Source organism: Malus domestica, chromosome 13, assembly GCF_042453785.1.
Source record: "Malus domestica chromosome 13, GDT2T_hap1".
Lineage (NCBI taxonomy): Eukaryota > Viridiplantae > Streptophyta > Magnoliopsida > Rosales > Rosaceae > Malus > Malus domestica.
In genome coordinates, this window is record NC_091673.1 from 5,060,127 (window position 1) to 5,074,246 (window position 14,120).

Genomic DNA, 14,120 nt, shown 5'->3' on the forward strand with positions numbered 1-14,120 from the left:
AACAGTGCTATATAGACGCCAACTGCAGTGTGTAATGATACATAATTTCACTTGGAAATTGTTTTCTCAGTTCAATCATGATTGTTTATATCTCATACTGAATGGTTCAGTCTATTGAGAAATTGTAGAAACTGACAAGAGACTTGTAGTTCAAGTGATTAAGAGCTCATCCATACATTCGAAGTCTTATGTTTGATTTCCTTCCTCTCTACTATTGCTTGTGCATTCACGAAACCTCTTTGGATTTCCGGAAATCATATTATCATCCCTTGAAATTTTAAGTCGTTTTCACTTTTCTCATAATTCCTTCCGTCCAAAACTAGGGTTTTATGAAAATATGGAAGGAGAAATTTTTTGGAGTTCCCGGAACTCCAACTCACATATGCCAGGTGGTGTTCTCCACCAATGAGAATTAGATACCTGGATTTTTTTTTCTTTCTCCTTTAATTAAAATAAATTCTTAAAAGCTGAAGTGCAACCATCAAACACAAACTAACGGAGGTTTACTTTGAAACCCCAAAGGCGCCGCCAGCAACATTGTTCTAAGGGCTTTTGCAAATTGCTTTCAAACAACCATCTAAAAAGAGAGGATGGAATAGAGGCAACGTTGCGACGTGAACGGTGAACACAACTCTCTCTCTCTCTCTCTCTCTCCCTCCCTCCATGGGAACCAACCCAAGCAAGCAAAGCTTGCAGGACGAGGAACGACTAACGATGGTGGAGAACAAGTGCAATTACACAATGTGCCCTGGCATTCTCTCCAACGTCGGTGCCCTAACATTCTCTCAAGAGAAAGTGTATGTATAAATCATTTTATTATATGTGTCAAATCGTAGTTGATTACAAATGAAATTTTAATTGTAAATTTGTTAAAGAGTTAAATAGTTTAGTATTTTCAAACAATATTAGGTGAATGCAAGTGGCCCTTTACCACATTGGCGGAAAGATGTTGAGCCATTGTATGACGGCATGAGTTTAAACCCGTCGGCGACTAATCTAACAAAATCTATCGCTTGACAAAAAAAAAAACAAATATTAGGTGAATAACGCTATATAGACGCCAACGACATTATGTAATGATACATAATTTCACTTGGAAATTGTTTTCTTTAAATCAAACATAAGACTTCAAATGTATGGATGAGCTTTTGATCACTTGAACTACAAGTCTCTTGTCATTTTCTACAATTTCTCAATAGACCGAACCATTCAGTATGAGATAGCTCATCCATACATTCAAAGTCTTATGTTTGATTTTCTTCCTCTCTACTATTGCTTGTACATTCACGAAACCTCCTTGGATTTCCGGAAAATCACAATATTATCCCTTGATATTTTAATTTGGTTTCACTTTTCTTATAATTCCTTCCGTCCAAAACTAGGGTTTTATGAAAAGATAAATTTCACAGATGGAAGAGCTCAAGGGTGCCATGCAACTTTCAAATTTGACCCTACACAGTTAATCTTCCTCTCCCTTGCAGCCTAATACCACAGCCTTCGTTTATTTGTTCGTGCAGGAACTACGTAGCGAAACAAACAAAAAACTGAATACTCATTATTTGCTGATGCCAATTATTCAAGTCGAAACTGGGCACGTAGCTCGGTAGTTCGGTAGCTCGAGGAGGACTTACCTACACCATTTACAAGCCACGCGCTTCAACTTTCTCACATGCATCGCTTTGAATCAGTGATAAGTTTGCGGCACCGTTTATTTCACCATATCCATTTCATGCAAATCCTTCTCCGTTTAATTAATCAGGGCATCAGAAGAGATCGAGACCGATTGTGCATGCTGTGCTGCCAAGCCCTAATAATCTGGCCCGAAACGCTTAGTGGGCCTAAATACAAACGTCTCTGAGCTGCCAGCCAAGGAAAACGAGGAGGAGAAGAAGGACGGACTAGGATCGTCTCCTGAGCTAAGGATAAGGATCATTCTGATCAAGAAGTGTGGACCGTTGAATGAAAATCCAACAACTACAATTATTATAATTTTAAAGGAGTCCATACTCCTTGATCAGGAGGATCTTCATCCTTAGCTCAGGAAAGAATCCTGGTCCGAGGAGGACAACCTAGACGGCTAGACCCATGGAGGTGACAGGTCAGGTCAACATTGTTAGCTACTAGCAGCGCGATGTGGTTTCGTCCCGTTACTTAGAGTGTCCACCGAGGCTACCGTGTCCCGTTGTTTGAAGGAGGACTTACTTACACCGTAAATGTTACTATTGTCATATAACGTGCCACGTCATAACCATTGACACAGCAACTTAACACATTGACAGATGTCCTTGCTGGAAATCAAGGTTGGCATTAGGCAGGTGAGGGGTGGATACGGGTTTCTTTCCTCGTCGACTCCCCCGAGTCCTCTACCTGTCATTGTCTTTCCAGTTTCCATGATATTTTGCGTCTCCTGCAGTAACATTTATCCTCTTCCTATTACGTATAATATGCATACGTAATATTTCAAAAAAAAAATTACCCTTATTCGTTGTATACTAATTAATTACAATGGAATGCAAAATACACATTTTTCTACATTCAGACGTATTATATGCTTGTTACGCACGTACTTTCTTAGTTTTCCTTTTCAATCTAACTATAACAATAAAGAATCCGGGTAGTTTCACATATTTTTTTAGAAATACATGTTAAATTCCCAAATTATACCCTTTCCAATTTTTCAAAATTACACGGAATTATCTGATGGAACCATAATGGTAGTCGGTCCAGTGTGAAAAGGGTTAGCGAATGCAAGGAATTTGCAGTCAAGGCATTTGAATTTCAACGCTATCAAATCCTTTTTTTTATTATATAGGTATATATATATTTCAATTTCTCCACATGATGCCTCCTCTCTATTTATCTATTGATTCTTTGTTAGCCAATAGCCTTCACACGACGCATTATTTGCATTTCCAAATGTACCCCTCAATTATTTCTAAATTGATCGCATCTTTGGAAGTGATTGGAGAAGGGTATCAAACTATCAATCCGAAGTGACCAAATGAATATAAAAACAAACAGGGCACCAAAAGTTTTCATTGACCGAATTAAAAGATAAACCACGATGAGTCAACTAACACCATTCTCTTTCACACCTACTTCATACAAAATAAAAAAAAAATTTCAAAGGTTGTATAAGCTTTATTAGATTGGATTAAAAATGATACTCTTACTAGTATGATTATTTATGTTATTTTTATAATAAAAATGGCACTCATATGTGTTGTGGGCTCTATTTTTATTAGAAAAATGGTATAAATTGTTATGCTCAAAACTTGCAGGTTAACAAATTAAAATACTAAACCTTTGGTGGGCAGGTATGGAGGGAAATCAAATGGACTAAAAGGTTTAAGTGGTTCACCTCTTAAAACTGAGTTACATCTACTCTGTTTCTCAGATTATAATGATTTCAAGACTAAAAATAGTGCTGGATTAATACTTAACTCTCTCTTATTTCAGTTGTTCGACACACTACAATAGGTTGCTACCACTTTATATAGGTAATCAATAAACCCCCTACCTTGAGTTCTCCCAATTTGGCATTTAATGCGCCACCTTGTTAGAATAGTACGGTGACACATTTTCACCTATAAACCAGACATTCGAGCATAGAGTGACATGTGTTCAGTTAAGATGACGCGTCTTTTCAGAGTGATGTGATGCTCAGCCTTGGTTATCCAACCCTCTCTTTGAATATCGTTCCAACCATCTTTACGTCTCATCCTAGGTCTTTGCTACTAATTGTGAGTTGTCGCCACATGGCCTAACTAATGTCTGGGTAGACATGTCCCATAAAGTTGTTAGTCTGCTCATGTGCCCTTGGCAGTTGGAAAACTCTCCACGTATCTTGGTCGAGCTAAACTCATAGGTAGTCGATTTTAGTGCTCGGGAGTATCCTCTAAACCCCTTGGACCTTGGGTTTCTCAATTTTCCTTGAGGTTTTTGTGGCTTATTTCCTAGCCTGCAATATTATATGGATCTTAAAGTGCCCCAAACTACTATAAAATAAACATATAGCAAGTATAGCATTACTCATATTAGATATTACCCAGTTTAGATGTGCACTAATTAAGCACAAGTGGATGAAGAAAACTTCGGGTAAAGCGTTGGATCACACAAATATGTAGTAATACTTCTTTTGTGTGAGCAATCACAACAATATTGTGGCCGGTCTACATATTTTCTCTATGATAATGAACACGCCTTTGTTCTTACTTCATTTAAATTGACGAGTGTTGTTATTTTTTATATGGTTTACTTCACTATCAAGTCTCAAAATATAAGGGATTATTGACTCTTACAAACTCGAAGAGAGGATTGAATTAATTAAAGGATGCACACAAATGCAAGCAATTATCTATATATATATATATATATATATATGCACACAATCACCACCTCATTAAGATTAATTATTATAATTGTGACAACAATATAGAATAACATTAAAAAAAATCATATTAATATCATTCTAACAAGTTATACATTACTAGAATTTGAGTTAAGCTCTTCACAAACTGATAGGGACTACCAGTTATTGTGTGCCGTATACTAAGATCCTCGCATCAGTCATTCCTTATACGCGTATGACTAATCGATTCTATTATAAGAGGAGTGTATACAATTGAGATTTTGATGGATTTATAAATCCATGAATTTTAATAGAGTTTAATTGATTTGTAGAGATTTCATGTAAAATCATGATATTCCCTGAAAATCTCATAGGAAGACGTGAGGTTTGTATGTGAATGCTTAAATTTTTTTAAAGCCCTAATTGAATACATCTGTATTTATAAGGATTGTAATATACTGTTATTATATCCTTATTGAATACGCGTTTAATTTCAGATTATCATTTTAAATTCTAATGGAATACCCCTTGATTTATTAAAAAAATTAGAATCCCTCAAAATCTCAATTGAATTGACACTAACTAATCATCAATTGACATTATAAAGAATCTAATCAAAAGGTTGCCATCTTTGTTGATCAATCTCATAACCTTTATTCGTGTTACAAACGAAGCATACATGCACATGACAACGTACAATGGAAACATACAAGGGTACTTTCGTCATTCAAACTAATGAAATCGATCTGTGACAAACTGCAAGTCCACAATACACGAGGGTACAAAAGGGAATTCACACACAAGTAAAGGGTAGACCACGTCATTGGCTAACAGCGTGCGTCCACACGTTTGTCGCGTCTCTTAGCCAAAAGACGAAGCCAAGACAGACACTCATTCCCCCGCCTATGCCAATTTCTTCTCAGTTTCCATTTCTCACCTTCGCCGCTCTTTCTCCTTCTTCCTCCCCTCCTAATTTTCTAATTGCATTTTTTTTTTCCAAGAAATTGAGCTCGATCGAAGAGAACCCAGAAGAAGAAGAAGAAGTCAGCTGCAGTTTCTTACACGGATTCGGGTTTGTTTTGCCATGACTTGCTGATTATTTATCTTGTGTTTGTTAGAAGTCCTGAGAGAGAGTAAAAAGAGAGCGCCTTTGAGCTTTTGGAGTAGCAAATGGGCAACTGTTTAGGTTCTTCTGCTAAAGTCGATACCGCACATAGCTCCTTTGGAACTTCGGGTGAGTTTCAATGCTTTGCTTTGAAAAAATACCTTAATTTTCATCAGCTGGTCTTGTATTTTGATGGGTATATTTGTTGCTTTGATGGGTATATTTAGTGTCTTCTGAGAGTTTTTATTGGTTTAAAGCAGTAAAAGTTTGGAGGGTTTTTACTGAATTAGAAAGTGTTTTTTTTTTTTGGATTCTGGGTAGCTTAGTTCATCTCTGGAGCAAATTCTGCTATGTATTGAAACAAGTCTCTCTCTCTCTGTATTTCTGGAGATTGGTTAATTTATTCTTCTTTTGGTTTCTGTTAGTTATTAATTCTTTGTTTTTGCAATGGATTATTGGTTTTGAATATCATTTAGAAAGATGGAAAATTTTCAGGGGTTTTTCCATTTTAAAGCAGTTTTTTAATCTGCAAAGAAATAGGATATCTTGCTCTTTTGAGGAGAATACAGAACGCGTTGAAGACAGCTTTAGATATTTTTGTCATTATTTGGTGATGCGCAATGTGCTTTTAGTAATCTTTTAGCTGATAACTGTTACAATTTTACTCGGTTTGTTTTTGCCCTGAAATGGGGGCAAACTGTGAAAGTGATTTCGACATTCATTTTATTCTTTACGATAATCACGTGAAGGATGGGCGTTAATGGCACGCTAAGATTTGTAGAATCAAAGACTTTAGTCACAATTGGGGCCTCAGGGGAAAAGTATGGTGGTCCTTTGTACGAAAACAGAGTTTTTTTTTCTAGAGATTATATTTACACACCCCAAATTACTTCTCCCACATCTTTTTAATTTTTTAATATTTTTTACCCACCACTAACCCTTGATATAAAAATATTAAAAATTAAAAGGGTATGGGAGAAGTAATTTGGGGTGTGTGAATATAATCTCCTTTTTTTTCATGCTCTACAAAATTCCACTTCATCATATACTAGTGATCATTGGAACATGCAGCAAAGATGCTTAATTTAAGGTGTTTTGTGAACCGGGCCAGCTGGTATCTTTCTTTGAGGCCACCTGATCACTCAAAACCCTGTACCTTGATCGACAAGTTTACATCGGTCCTCTTAGAAGTCATTAAAAGAATTTACACAATCGTTTCATTTTGTTCCTCTAAAATTTTGAATCGATTAGTTTGCTTAAGTGTCTTAATACTCTAGTAGATTTGTACTATATAGAACATTTCTTGAGGAATGCTATAAGTTGGTGTAGGTTTACAAATTGATTGTTGATTATTGATTACTTGGCCTGTCAGGATCAGGGGTTTCCAAAGTTTCCAGCAAAACTAACCCTTCCTCAGTTCCCTCCACTTTGACCGTCCCATCGTATAGTGGAAGGAGCAATGCTTCAAGTCTTCCTACCCCAAGGACTGAAGGCGAAATATTGTCATGTCCAAATTTGAAACCCTTCTCATTCAATGAGCTAAAGACTGCCACCAGAAACTTTCGCCCTGACAGTCTTCTCGGTGAAGGAGGATTTGGTTATGTTTTCAAAGGATGGATTAATGGGGGCACAATGACAGCTGCAAAACCGGGGTCCGGAATGGTTGTTGCTGTCAAGAAGCTCAAACCTGAAGGTTTCCAAGGCCACAAGGAGTGGTTGGTAGGTTTCTTCTTAACAATTTTCTTTATGTGTGTTGTGTTTCAATTCTCATGCTTGGCTTTTGTAGTGATAACCAATGAATTTCAGACAGAAGTAAATTATCTTGGTCAACTCCATCATCCAAATCTGGTTAAGCTTATCGGATACTGCTTAGAGGGTGAGAACCGCCTTCTGGTGTATGAGTTTTTGCCAAAAGGAAGCCTAGAGAATCATCTGTTTAGAAGTAAGTAATGTATTCTTCTACCATTAATAGGAAGCATAGTTCCCCTCCCCCTCCTCTCACAATTGTTTTAAGTTATCTGGAAGTTAACTTTTATGCTTATTTTCTTGCAAATAAACAACAGTTGCGTTGGCAATATTAAGAAACTCCTTGGTTTTGGCCTTGAAAACTTTGTAATTTTGAACTTTTACATATGTTTCACAGGAGGGCCGCAACCACTTTCATGGCCAACAAGAATGAAAGTAGCCATAGGTGCTGCAAAGGGGCTCAGTTTTCTTCATGAGGCAGAGTCACAAGTCATATATCGTGATTTTAAGGCTTCTAATATTTTATTAGATTCGGTATGTTGAACAAAGAGGAAACTAGCTCATCATGTTTAATAATCTTATCATTAGATTGGATAAATCATTGACATAAACGTTGCATTGTGGTTCCAGGAATTCAACGCGAAGCTTTCTGATTTTGGCTTGGCTAAGGCTGGTCCGACTGGTGACAGGACTCACGTGTCTACTCAAGTCATGGGTACTCAAGGCTACGCAGCACCCGAATATGTTGCTACAGGTCTGTTTAATGTCTATATGCGGTATTATTGGTGTTTTACTTTTGTTATATATGACCAATGATCGCTGGCAAATATCCCTGAGTCATAGACTCATTTTAATAGTACATGCGATGTATCTTGTTTGGGAAAGCTGATATTGTGAGTCTCTAAATATGCTATTACTATGGAATTTAGTACAAAATAAATTTTAACGAAATTTGCATTGAACTATCTCTTTGACGTTGCACCAGATTACCTATAACCGGATTGGTCATCTATAACCTTTTGATTAGAGGATATCCACCTTAGTGCCAGTTGACTAACTAATAAGAGGTTGTTTCAATACTTTCTCTGAGGTGAAATTAGAGAAGAACGATTCATTAGACCTATATATAATTAGTGTGATTTTACATTTGGAGTTTGCTCATCTATTGATTCACAAGGTTGAGAAAGAAAAAGTTAAAGCTTTTGAGTTGCATATGATAATTGAACGGAACAAATTTGATTATTGTAATTATTTGTCATTAAGATTTCCTTAAGGCGGAACTTATGTAAACTGGGCTCTGTAATGCAAGCCATTGTTGTAGCAGATACGACGCAGAGAATCTTAAGTGCTTGAATTCACTATGTTCGCAACACATGATAATGCTTATGTAGATGTCTAACATGCATTTTCAACATTTAACAGGTAGATTGACTGCCAAAAGTGACGTCTATAGTTTTGGGGTTGTACTGCTGGAACTACTGTCTGGAAGGCGAGCTGTTGATAAAACGAAAGTTGGTGCGGAGCAGAACCTGGTAGACTGGACAAAACCATATTTGGGTGACAGAAGAAAACTATTTCGGATTATGGACACCAAGTTGGAGGGCCAATATCCCCAGAAAGCAGCTTATACAGCTGCTACCCTTGCTTCACAATGCCTATGCCCCGAATCTAAACTCAGGCCCACAATGTCAGTGGTATTAGCAACGCTGGAACAACTTGAATCCCCAAAGACTGCAGCCAGAAACTCTCAATCAGAACAGCAGACACTTCGTATTCCTCGGAAGTCGCCAATGCGACAACACCGTTCTCCTCTCAATGTACCACCAAACGCATCCCCATTGGCATACCAAAGGCAATCTCCACGCGTGCGTTGACAGAGTTTTTCCGTCTGTAAATTACTTGTTTGATCCCATATTATGTTTACAGAGAATTGAGTTTGGGCATGTATTTTTCACAGTTTTGAGTCATTCTGAAGAGGTTACCACCGCCTGTAATTCAAGAAGCCATGTAGCTATTTTGTATTGGTAATCTGCTTGATGGTAGTTGTGTAAAAAGTTAGCTATCAGTTTAATTCTGCAGAATGACGGATGTTCTAATCCCGTCACGACTGCTGGTGTCAAATTATCCCGGCGCCAATACATGCTATTCTTGCTCTCATAAATGTTGTATTTTCTGTAATTAGAGTTTGCTAATTCATGCATACAGTTGCCCTGCTTTCATTATATAGTTTTAGTGGACACTTTCGCATTGTAGGATAGCATTATGAAGGAAAACAGTTTACTAGCTTTATGCCTGACATCCATTTCGTGTAGGGAAAATCCTTCTGTAAGGAGGAGGGCATGGTGTAAATGCGGTAACATGGTCTGAAATCCGATTGCTGCTTGTGTTTTCATGCAACTCCTCCAAATCAGCCACGACTTCATTCATCGTTGGTCTGTTCGTGGGGTTTGAATCGAGGCATCGGAGAATCAGTTCAGCAAACTTGTGAGCTTTTTCCACCGGGAAGTTGTTTCCGAGTCTCTGATCAATCACACAATGCAGTTGTTGGCGGTTGCTAAGATATGGTTCAGCCCACTTGGTAAGATCACCAGCCATTCCATCCGAATATTTCTTCACGGCGCAGGAGCCTGAGAAGATCTCTAAGAGCACCACGCCGAAGCTGTATACGTCCGTTTTGAGTGTCACATGCCCTGTAAAAATGAAAACCAAATTACCCCTTAGAACAAATGAAATGTCTGGCAGCATGTGCTAGGTGTATAAAATGCCCTTTTCACGTAAGTTGGTCAAAGTGACACCAACTACGTGAAGTGATGAGAGGGATGTTGAATACACCAATTTTATGTACGAATTGTTGTATATTTGGTGGTTGGTTGAGTACCTGTCCCTATGTACTCAGGTGCGATGTAGCCTTTGGTGCCAAGAACCCTTGACATTATGTGGTCCTGGTCATCTTTGGGTCCATATTTTGCCAGGCCAAAGTCTGATAGCTTGGCATTGAAGTCCTGCAATGATGATTATCTTCTTAAGGTTAGATTAATTATTGACAAATACAAATGAATAGGACCCTTACGACTTTTGATTACAAATAGAACTGGAGGAACACTAAATCAACAAACCATATAAATCATGTTTAGTATTCTTTTATTGACATTTTAGTGTTCTCATGATTCATTTAAAATTATGTATTGATACGTAACTAACTCTATTTGTATATATTTTCCACAATTAATTGTTAAAAAGTATGATGACATAACCTCACATCATCTAACAGAACATTTGAAGCTTTGAGATCACGATGAATGACTGGCGCCCTACGAGTGTGAAGACAATGCAGGGCCTTGGCCGAGCCGAGTGCTATTTTGGTTCTTCTCCTCCAATCTAACCGTGTCGCATTTTCTGCCAAGAGTTGGGCCTCCAAGCTTCCTCCGTTCATGTACTCATAAACCAACATTCTGTGCTCACCCTCGCAGCAGTACCCTATTAGTTTCACTATGTTTGGATGACTTATTTTGCTCATAAATTTCCTCTCATTCTGCACCCACAACATAAATTGATGACGTCGCAGACGTTAGACACGTTTTTAAGCGGAGTAGGAGCCACACTCACATCAGTGAGACTAAATTGTGTGATTGTTTGTCAATTGAGGAGAAGTTGAAGTTCCATGCATGATGAATTGTTTTGGTGTGTGCAAGTGTGACTTCCAAGTCAACTCCTAATTGGATCCCACACTTGTCATGTCAAATCAATTTAAGAAGGGTAATGCTAGGAAGGTCATCTATTTAAACCATATTTTATATACCGTATAAAATGATTGTTGATGATTAGATTATAACTTAAGGGTTAATTAACATGCTTATTTTTTATTGGTGACACATCACATGATTTGCAAATATGAACTAAAGAATTAGTCTACCTAACATTACTCATTTAAGAATGATCATATACCAAAAGATATAAATTAAAACAATTCAAAACTTCACCGTGTAATATGAGAAAATAAAACCTTGTTGTCAAATTGAAAACTGCTCCAAACCTAAAGGGTGAAATATGTATTTTGCCTTGGGAGAAAATTTTATAACCGAAACCATTCAATTCCTTAATCTTCATTTGAAGATCATCCATACAAAAAATTAATCGAACCTGAGATCATTTACTAATTCAAATGTATAAAATAAATTAATAGTGTAGATAATAAATACTATATTGGAATCGGACTACTAAATGGTCTCCAATTGAAATGATTTTTTGGAAGTATGTCCAAATGAAGACTAAGAAATTGAATAGGTTCGATTACGAAGTTTCTACTATGAAAAAACGTTATTTACAAGTAGAAGAATAAGCTCATTTCCCAAAGAGGGAGTACAAGGATTATTCAAAAATAAAAGAGAAAACAAACTGACCTCCCATTGTTCATCGCCTTGTAGTGCTGTCTTTCTAAGCCTTTTGATAGCAATTGGAAACCCCTCACTTGGTTTTGCAGCAGCCTTCATATTACAATACCTCACGTACCCTTTGTAGACATCACCGAATCCGCCTTGCCCGATCAAGTTCTTGCTGCTAAACTTGCGTGTGGAAGCTTTCAAGGCACTGTAACAGAAGCAGTATAGCTTGTAATCTCGCAACAGTCCGTCCTTCTTGTTCACTCTCTCCAAATTCAGATCTTTTGGACTCGGAGTATTGGAGTTTGTGGTGGCCCTTGCACTTTTGCTACGGTTTTTTTCTGCACTTAAACGCATCAACAAAAGAAGAAGAGAGCAAAGTTTTGTTGGTTAGCAGAGGAAAAGGAACTGCATGCTTTTGGGATGCATGCATGCAATAACAATAGCTATGTTTATAGAGACAGATAAATTCCTCTCTTGAAGTGGTGATCTAAGTTTCTCACGTTTTCTCATGGACCCAGAAACATAAAATTAACCGAAGGATAAATAAAATTTATACAAACTACCCAAAAAAAGTTTTTTTCTTCAGACAAAAAATGAGATATTAATAAGTACCTTGACCTTGTAAGGAAGTTGAGGAAACAGTTGGAGCTTTCTCTCGAACTGTTTTATTAGTTTTCTTGGGTAGAGAAATTTGCAACCCAACGTCTCCTTCATTACCAAATAGAAAGAAAAATATAATTTTAATTTTAGAAACATTTTTCCTATAAATATTCAACTTCAGATCATTGAAAAAAAACACAGAAATTAACAGTATGAGTGCAAACCAATGGGATGAGGTTTAGGAATGACAACTGATGAGTCTGTCTCTCGACGGTGTTTCCTCAAGCAGTTTCCCATGAGACCCGCTGATGATGATTACGTACGCTAGAAGAACCAGAACCAAAGACACGAATTGACTGTAATTATAAAAGTGTGTGAGAGGAAGCTGATGAGAGAAAGAGAGAGATTAATGAGGTAATTAAATTAAGTAGAAAGATAAATTAAACACGATTAGTATTATTAATACAACCTAGTAAAAGATGATTAATCAGGTGATGTGGGCTAGGTGGACAAATACATGTCCGGAGTTTCAGGAAGAAATATCTGTGGTCGATTATTTCAAGAAATCTTTTCTCGTCACAACTGTAAAAGCTGGGAGACGAATAAAAAAAGAATATGTGCAGGTGGTAGTTCTATGCCTCTAACAAACAGCTTATTAGTTTGAGATAGATATTGATCTTAACTTCCAAGGGTATTGGTTGGTGGACTTAGTGGATTATTATTAAATTCTTAAATTATAGCTGGAAGAGGTGGTCTGGTCGCAACTTCACAGGGTCAGATTGGAGGGAAAAGACGCAAACCAAACTGTTCTAATATATTAGTAAAAGGCGATGGATTATGACAGAGTTAATCCAACTTCAGCTCTCTCAATTTTTTCCTTTTCTAATCCTGTAAGCCGGATATGGATCCCCATCGTTCGGGGTTCCTGTACTATTGAAAAAGTTAAAAATTTCTAAATCAAGCAAATGAGAATATGAAGTGTGAGCCATTGGGAGTGAACCATAGAAAAATTTCGAAATTCATCATTTATTATTAGGCGGCATATATAGATGTTCTTACGATTCTACGGACAACAGGTCGTTTATTTACTTTTAAAATTAAAATATGGAGTAAATATATACATCTTGTTTATGGCGAAAATGTTATGTTTATGCCGAGACAAGTATATCTAAGGCCTCCTCTGGTGGAGTTTAAACACAAAACAAAAAAAATTAAGAAGAAAAAGTATTATATATATGGTTCATTGGGCTACTAAGCCAGAAGAGTGATGGAAAAGTTTTTAGGGAAATTGCTGTGAATTTACAAGAAAACTATTGCTGTGAATAAGAAAACTAACCTTTTTCCAAATAAGAGAAACAATATAGCATGTTAATGATCTCGAGAAAATCATGAGAACAATAAGTAGGATACAGAGAGAATGCTAATAATGAGCCCAAAACCCTATGCTGCCATGCATATGCTAATAATCAATTAGAGAATTGATATTTGTTGCAGAGAGTCAATAACATTGACTTAAAACCAGGGTTGGTACTTAATTAGGTACTGTAGTAATCGAATCCCAGCCATCACCTCCAGTAATTTGTGTTGAGATATGATCAAATGACACCCGGAGTTCCCCCAAACACTTCAGTAGAGACGGTGCAATCCTTCAAAGAATTTATGTATCGATCCTAATGAAGTATTCGGGGGAACTCTAGGGGACACCTGATTCCAGATGTATGTGCACAGTAGCCTAATTCACTACGTACTATATACTGTTTTTGATTGCTTGGGTACTTAATTATGAAATGCAAACCATGCATGCTAGCTATATATAATATAGTCGTAAGCTGCAACAATTGTTATGTTTGAGTAGAGATCCTGGAGAGGACGACATAACAGTATTGAGCAGTGAACCTAGACAGAAGTGTGGATTAGATTGAATTTGAAGGTACGC

At 37.1% G+C, this 14,120-nt stretch overlaps 2 protein-coding genes and 1 non-coding gene across 4 annotated transcripts; 1 reads left to right on the forward strand and 2 right to left on the reverse strand.

The window, feature by feature from the left end:
* Positions 1-5,197: 5,197 nt before the first annotated feature.
* On the forward strand, positions 5,198-9,323 carry LOC103451849 (probable serine/threonine-protein kinase PBL3). Of its 2 annotated transcripts, none has more exons than XM_008391287.4 (6): positions 5,198-5,585; positions 6,829-7,175; positions 7,263-7,398; positions 7,600-7,736; positions 7,833-7,956; positions 8,625-9,323. In XM_008391287.4, the coding sequence occupies exons 1-6, from the start codon at positions 5,522-5,524 to the stop codon at positions 9,074-9,076; spliced, it is 1,260 nt and encodes a 419-aa protein (XP_008389509.1). In that variant the 5' UTR covers positions 5,198-5,521; the 3' UTR covers positions 9,077-9,323. The 2 variants fall into 2 exon arrangements, with proteins under 2 accessions (XP_008389509.1, XP_070666366.1); XM_070810265.1 differs by having other exon boundaries at positions 5,241-5,585; positions 6,835-7,175.
* On the reverse strand, positions 9,263-12,627 carry LOC103452337 (probable serine/threonine-protein kinase PBL11). The gene is made up of 6 exons (XM_029091162.2): positions 12,409-12,627; positions 12,197-12,292; positions 11,603-11,922; positions 10,462-10,734; positions 10,081-10,204; positions 9,263-9,892 (listed from the first exon to the last, which is right to left on the reverse strand). Exons 1-6 carry the CDS (start codon positions 12,479-12,481, stop codon positions 9,489-9,491), a joined length of 1,290 nt encoding a protein of 429 aa, XP_028946995.2. The 5' UTR covers positions 12,482-12,627; the 3' UTR covers positions 9,263-9,488.
* Positions 12,628-13,789: 1,162 nt separating this feature from the next.
* Positions 13,790-13,882, reverse strand: MIR395A (microRNA MIR395a). The gene has a single exon (NR_129518.1). It is a non-coding gene; the product is annotated as a microRNA MIR395a (primary transcript).
* Positions 13,883-14,120: the final 238 nt, after the last annotated feature.

Excerpts from the sequence above, each read along its gene's own strand:
- LOC103452337 (XM_029091162.2), bottom strand. The coding sequence starts at position 12,481 with ATGGGAAACTGCTTGAGGAAACACCGTCGAGAGACAGACTCATCAGTT. Across the intron at positions 10,735-11,602 it reads AAGGCGATGAACAATGGGAG|AATGAGAGGAAATTTATGAG; the intron begins GTCAGTTTGTTT and ends TTGTGGGTGCAG. Across the intron at positions 10,205-10,461 it reads CAAATGTTCTGTTAGATGAT|GACTTCAATGCCAAGCTATC; the intron begins GTGAGGTTATGT and ends TCATCATTGCAG.
- LOC103451849 (XM_008391287.4), top strand. The coding sequence starts at position 5,522 with ATGGGCAACTGTTTAGGTTCTTCTGCTAAAGTCGATACCGCACATAGC. Across the intron at positions 7,399-7,599 it reads AGAGAATCATCTGTTTAGAA|GAGGGCCGCAACCACTTTCA; the intron begins GTAAGTAATGTA and ends TATGTTTCACAG. Across the intron at positions 7,957-8,624 it reads ACCCGAATATGTTGCTACAG|GTAGATTGACTGCCAAAAGT; the intron begins GTCTGTTTAATG and ends AACATTTAACAG.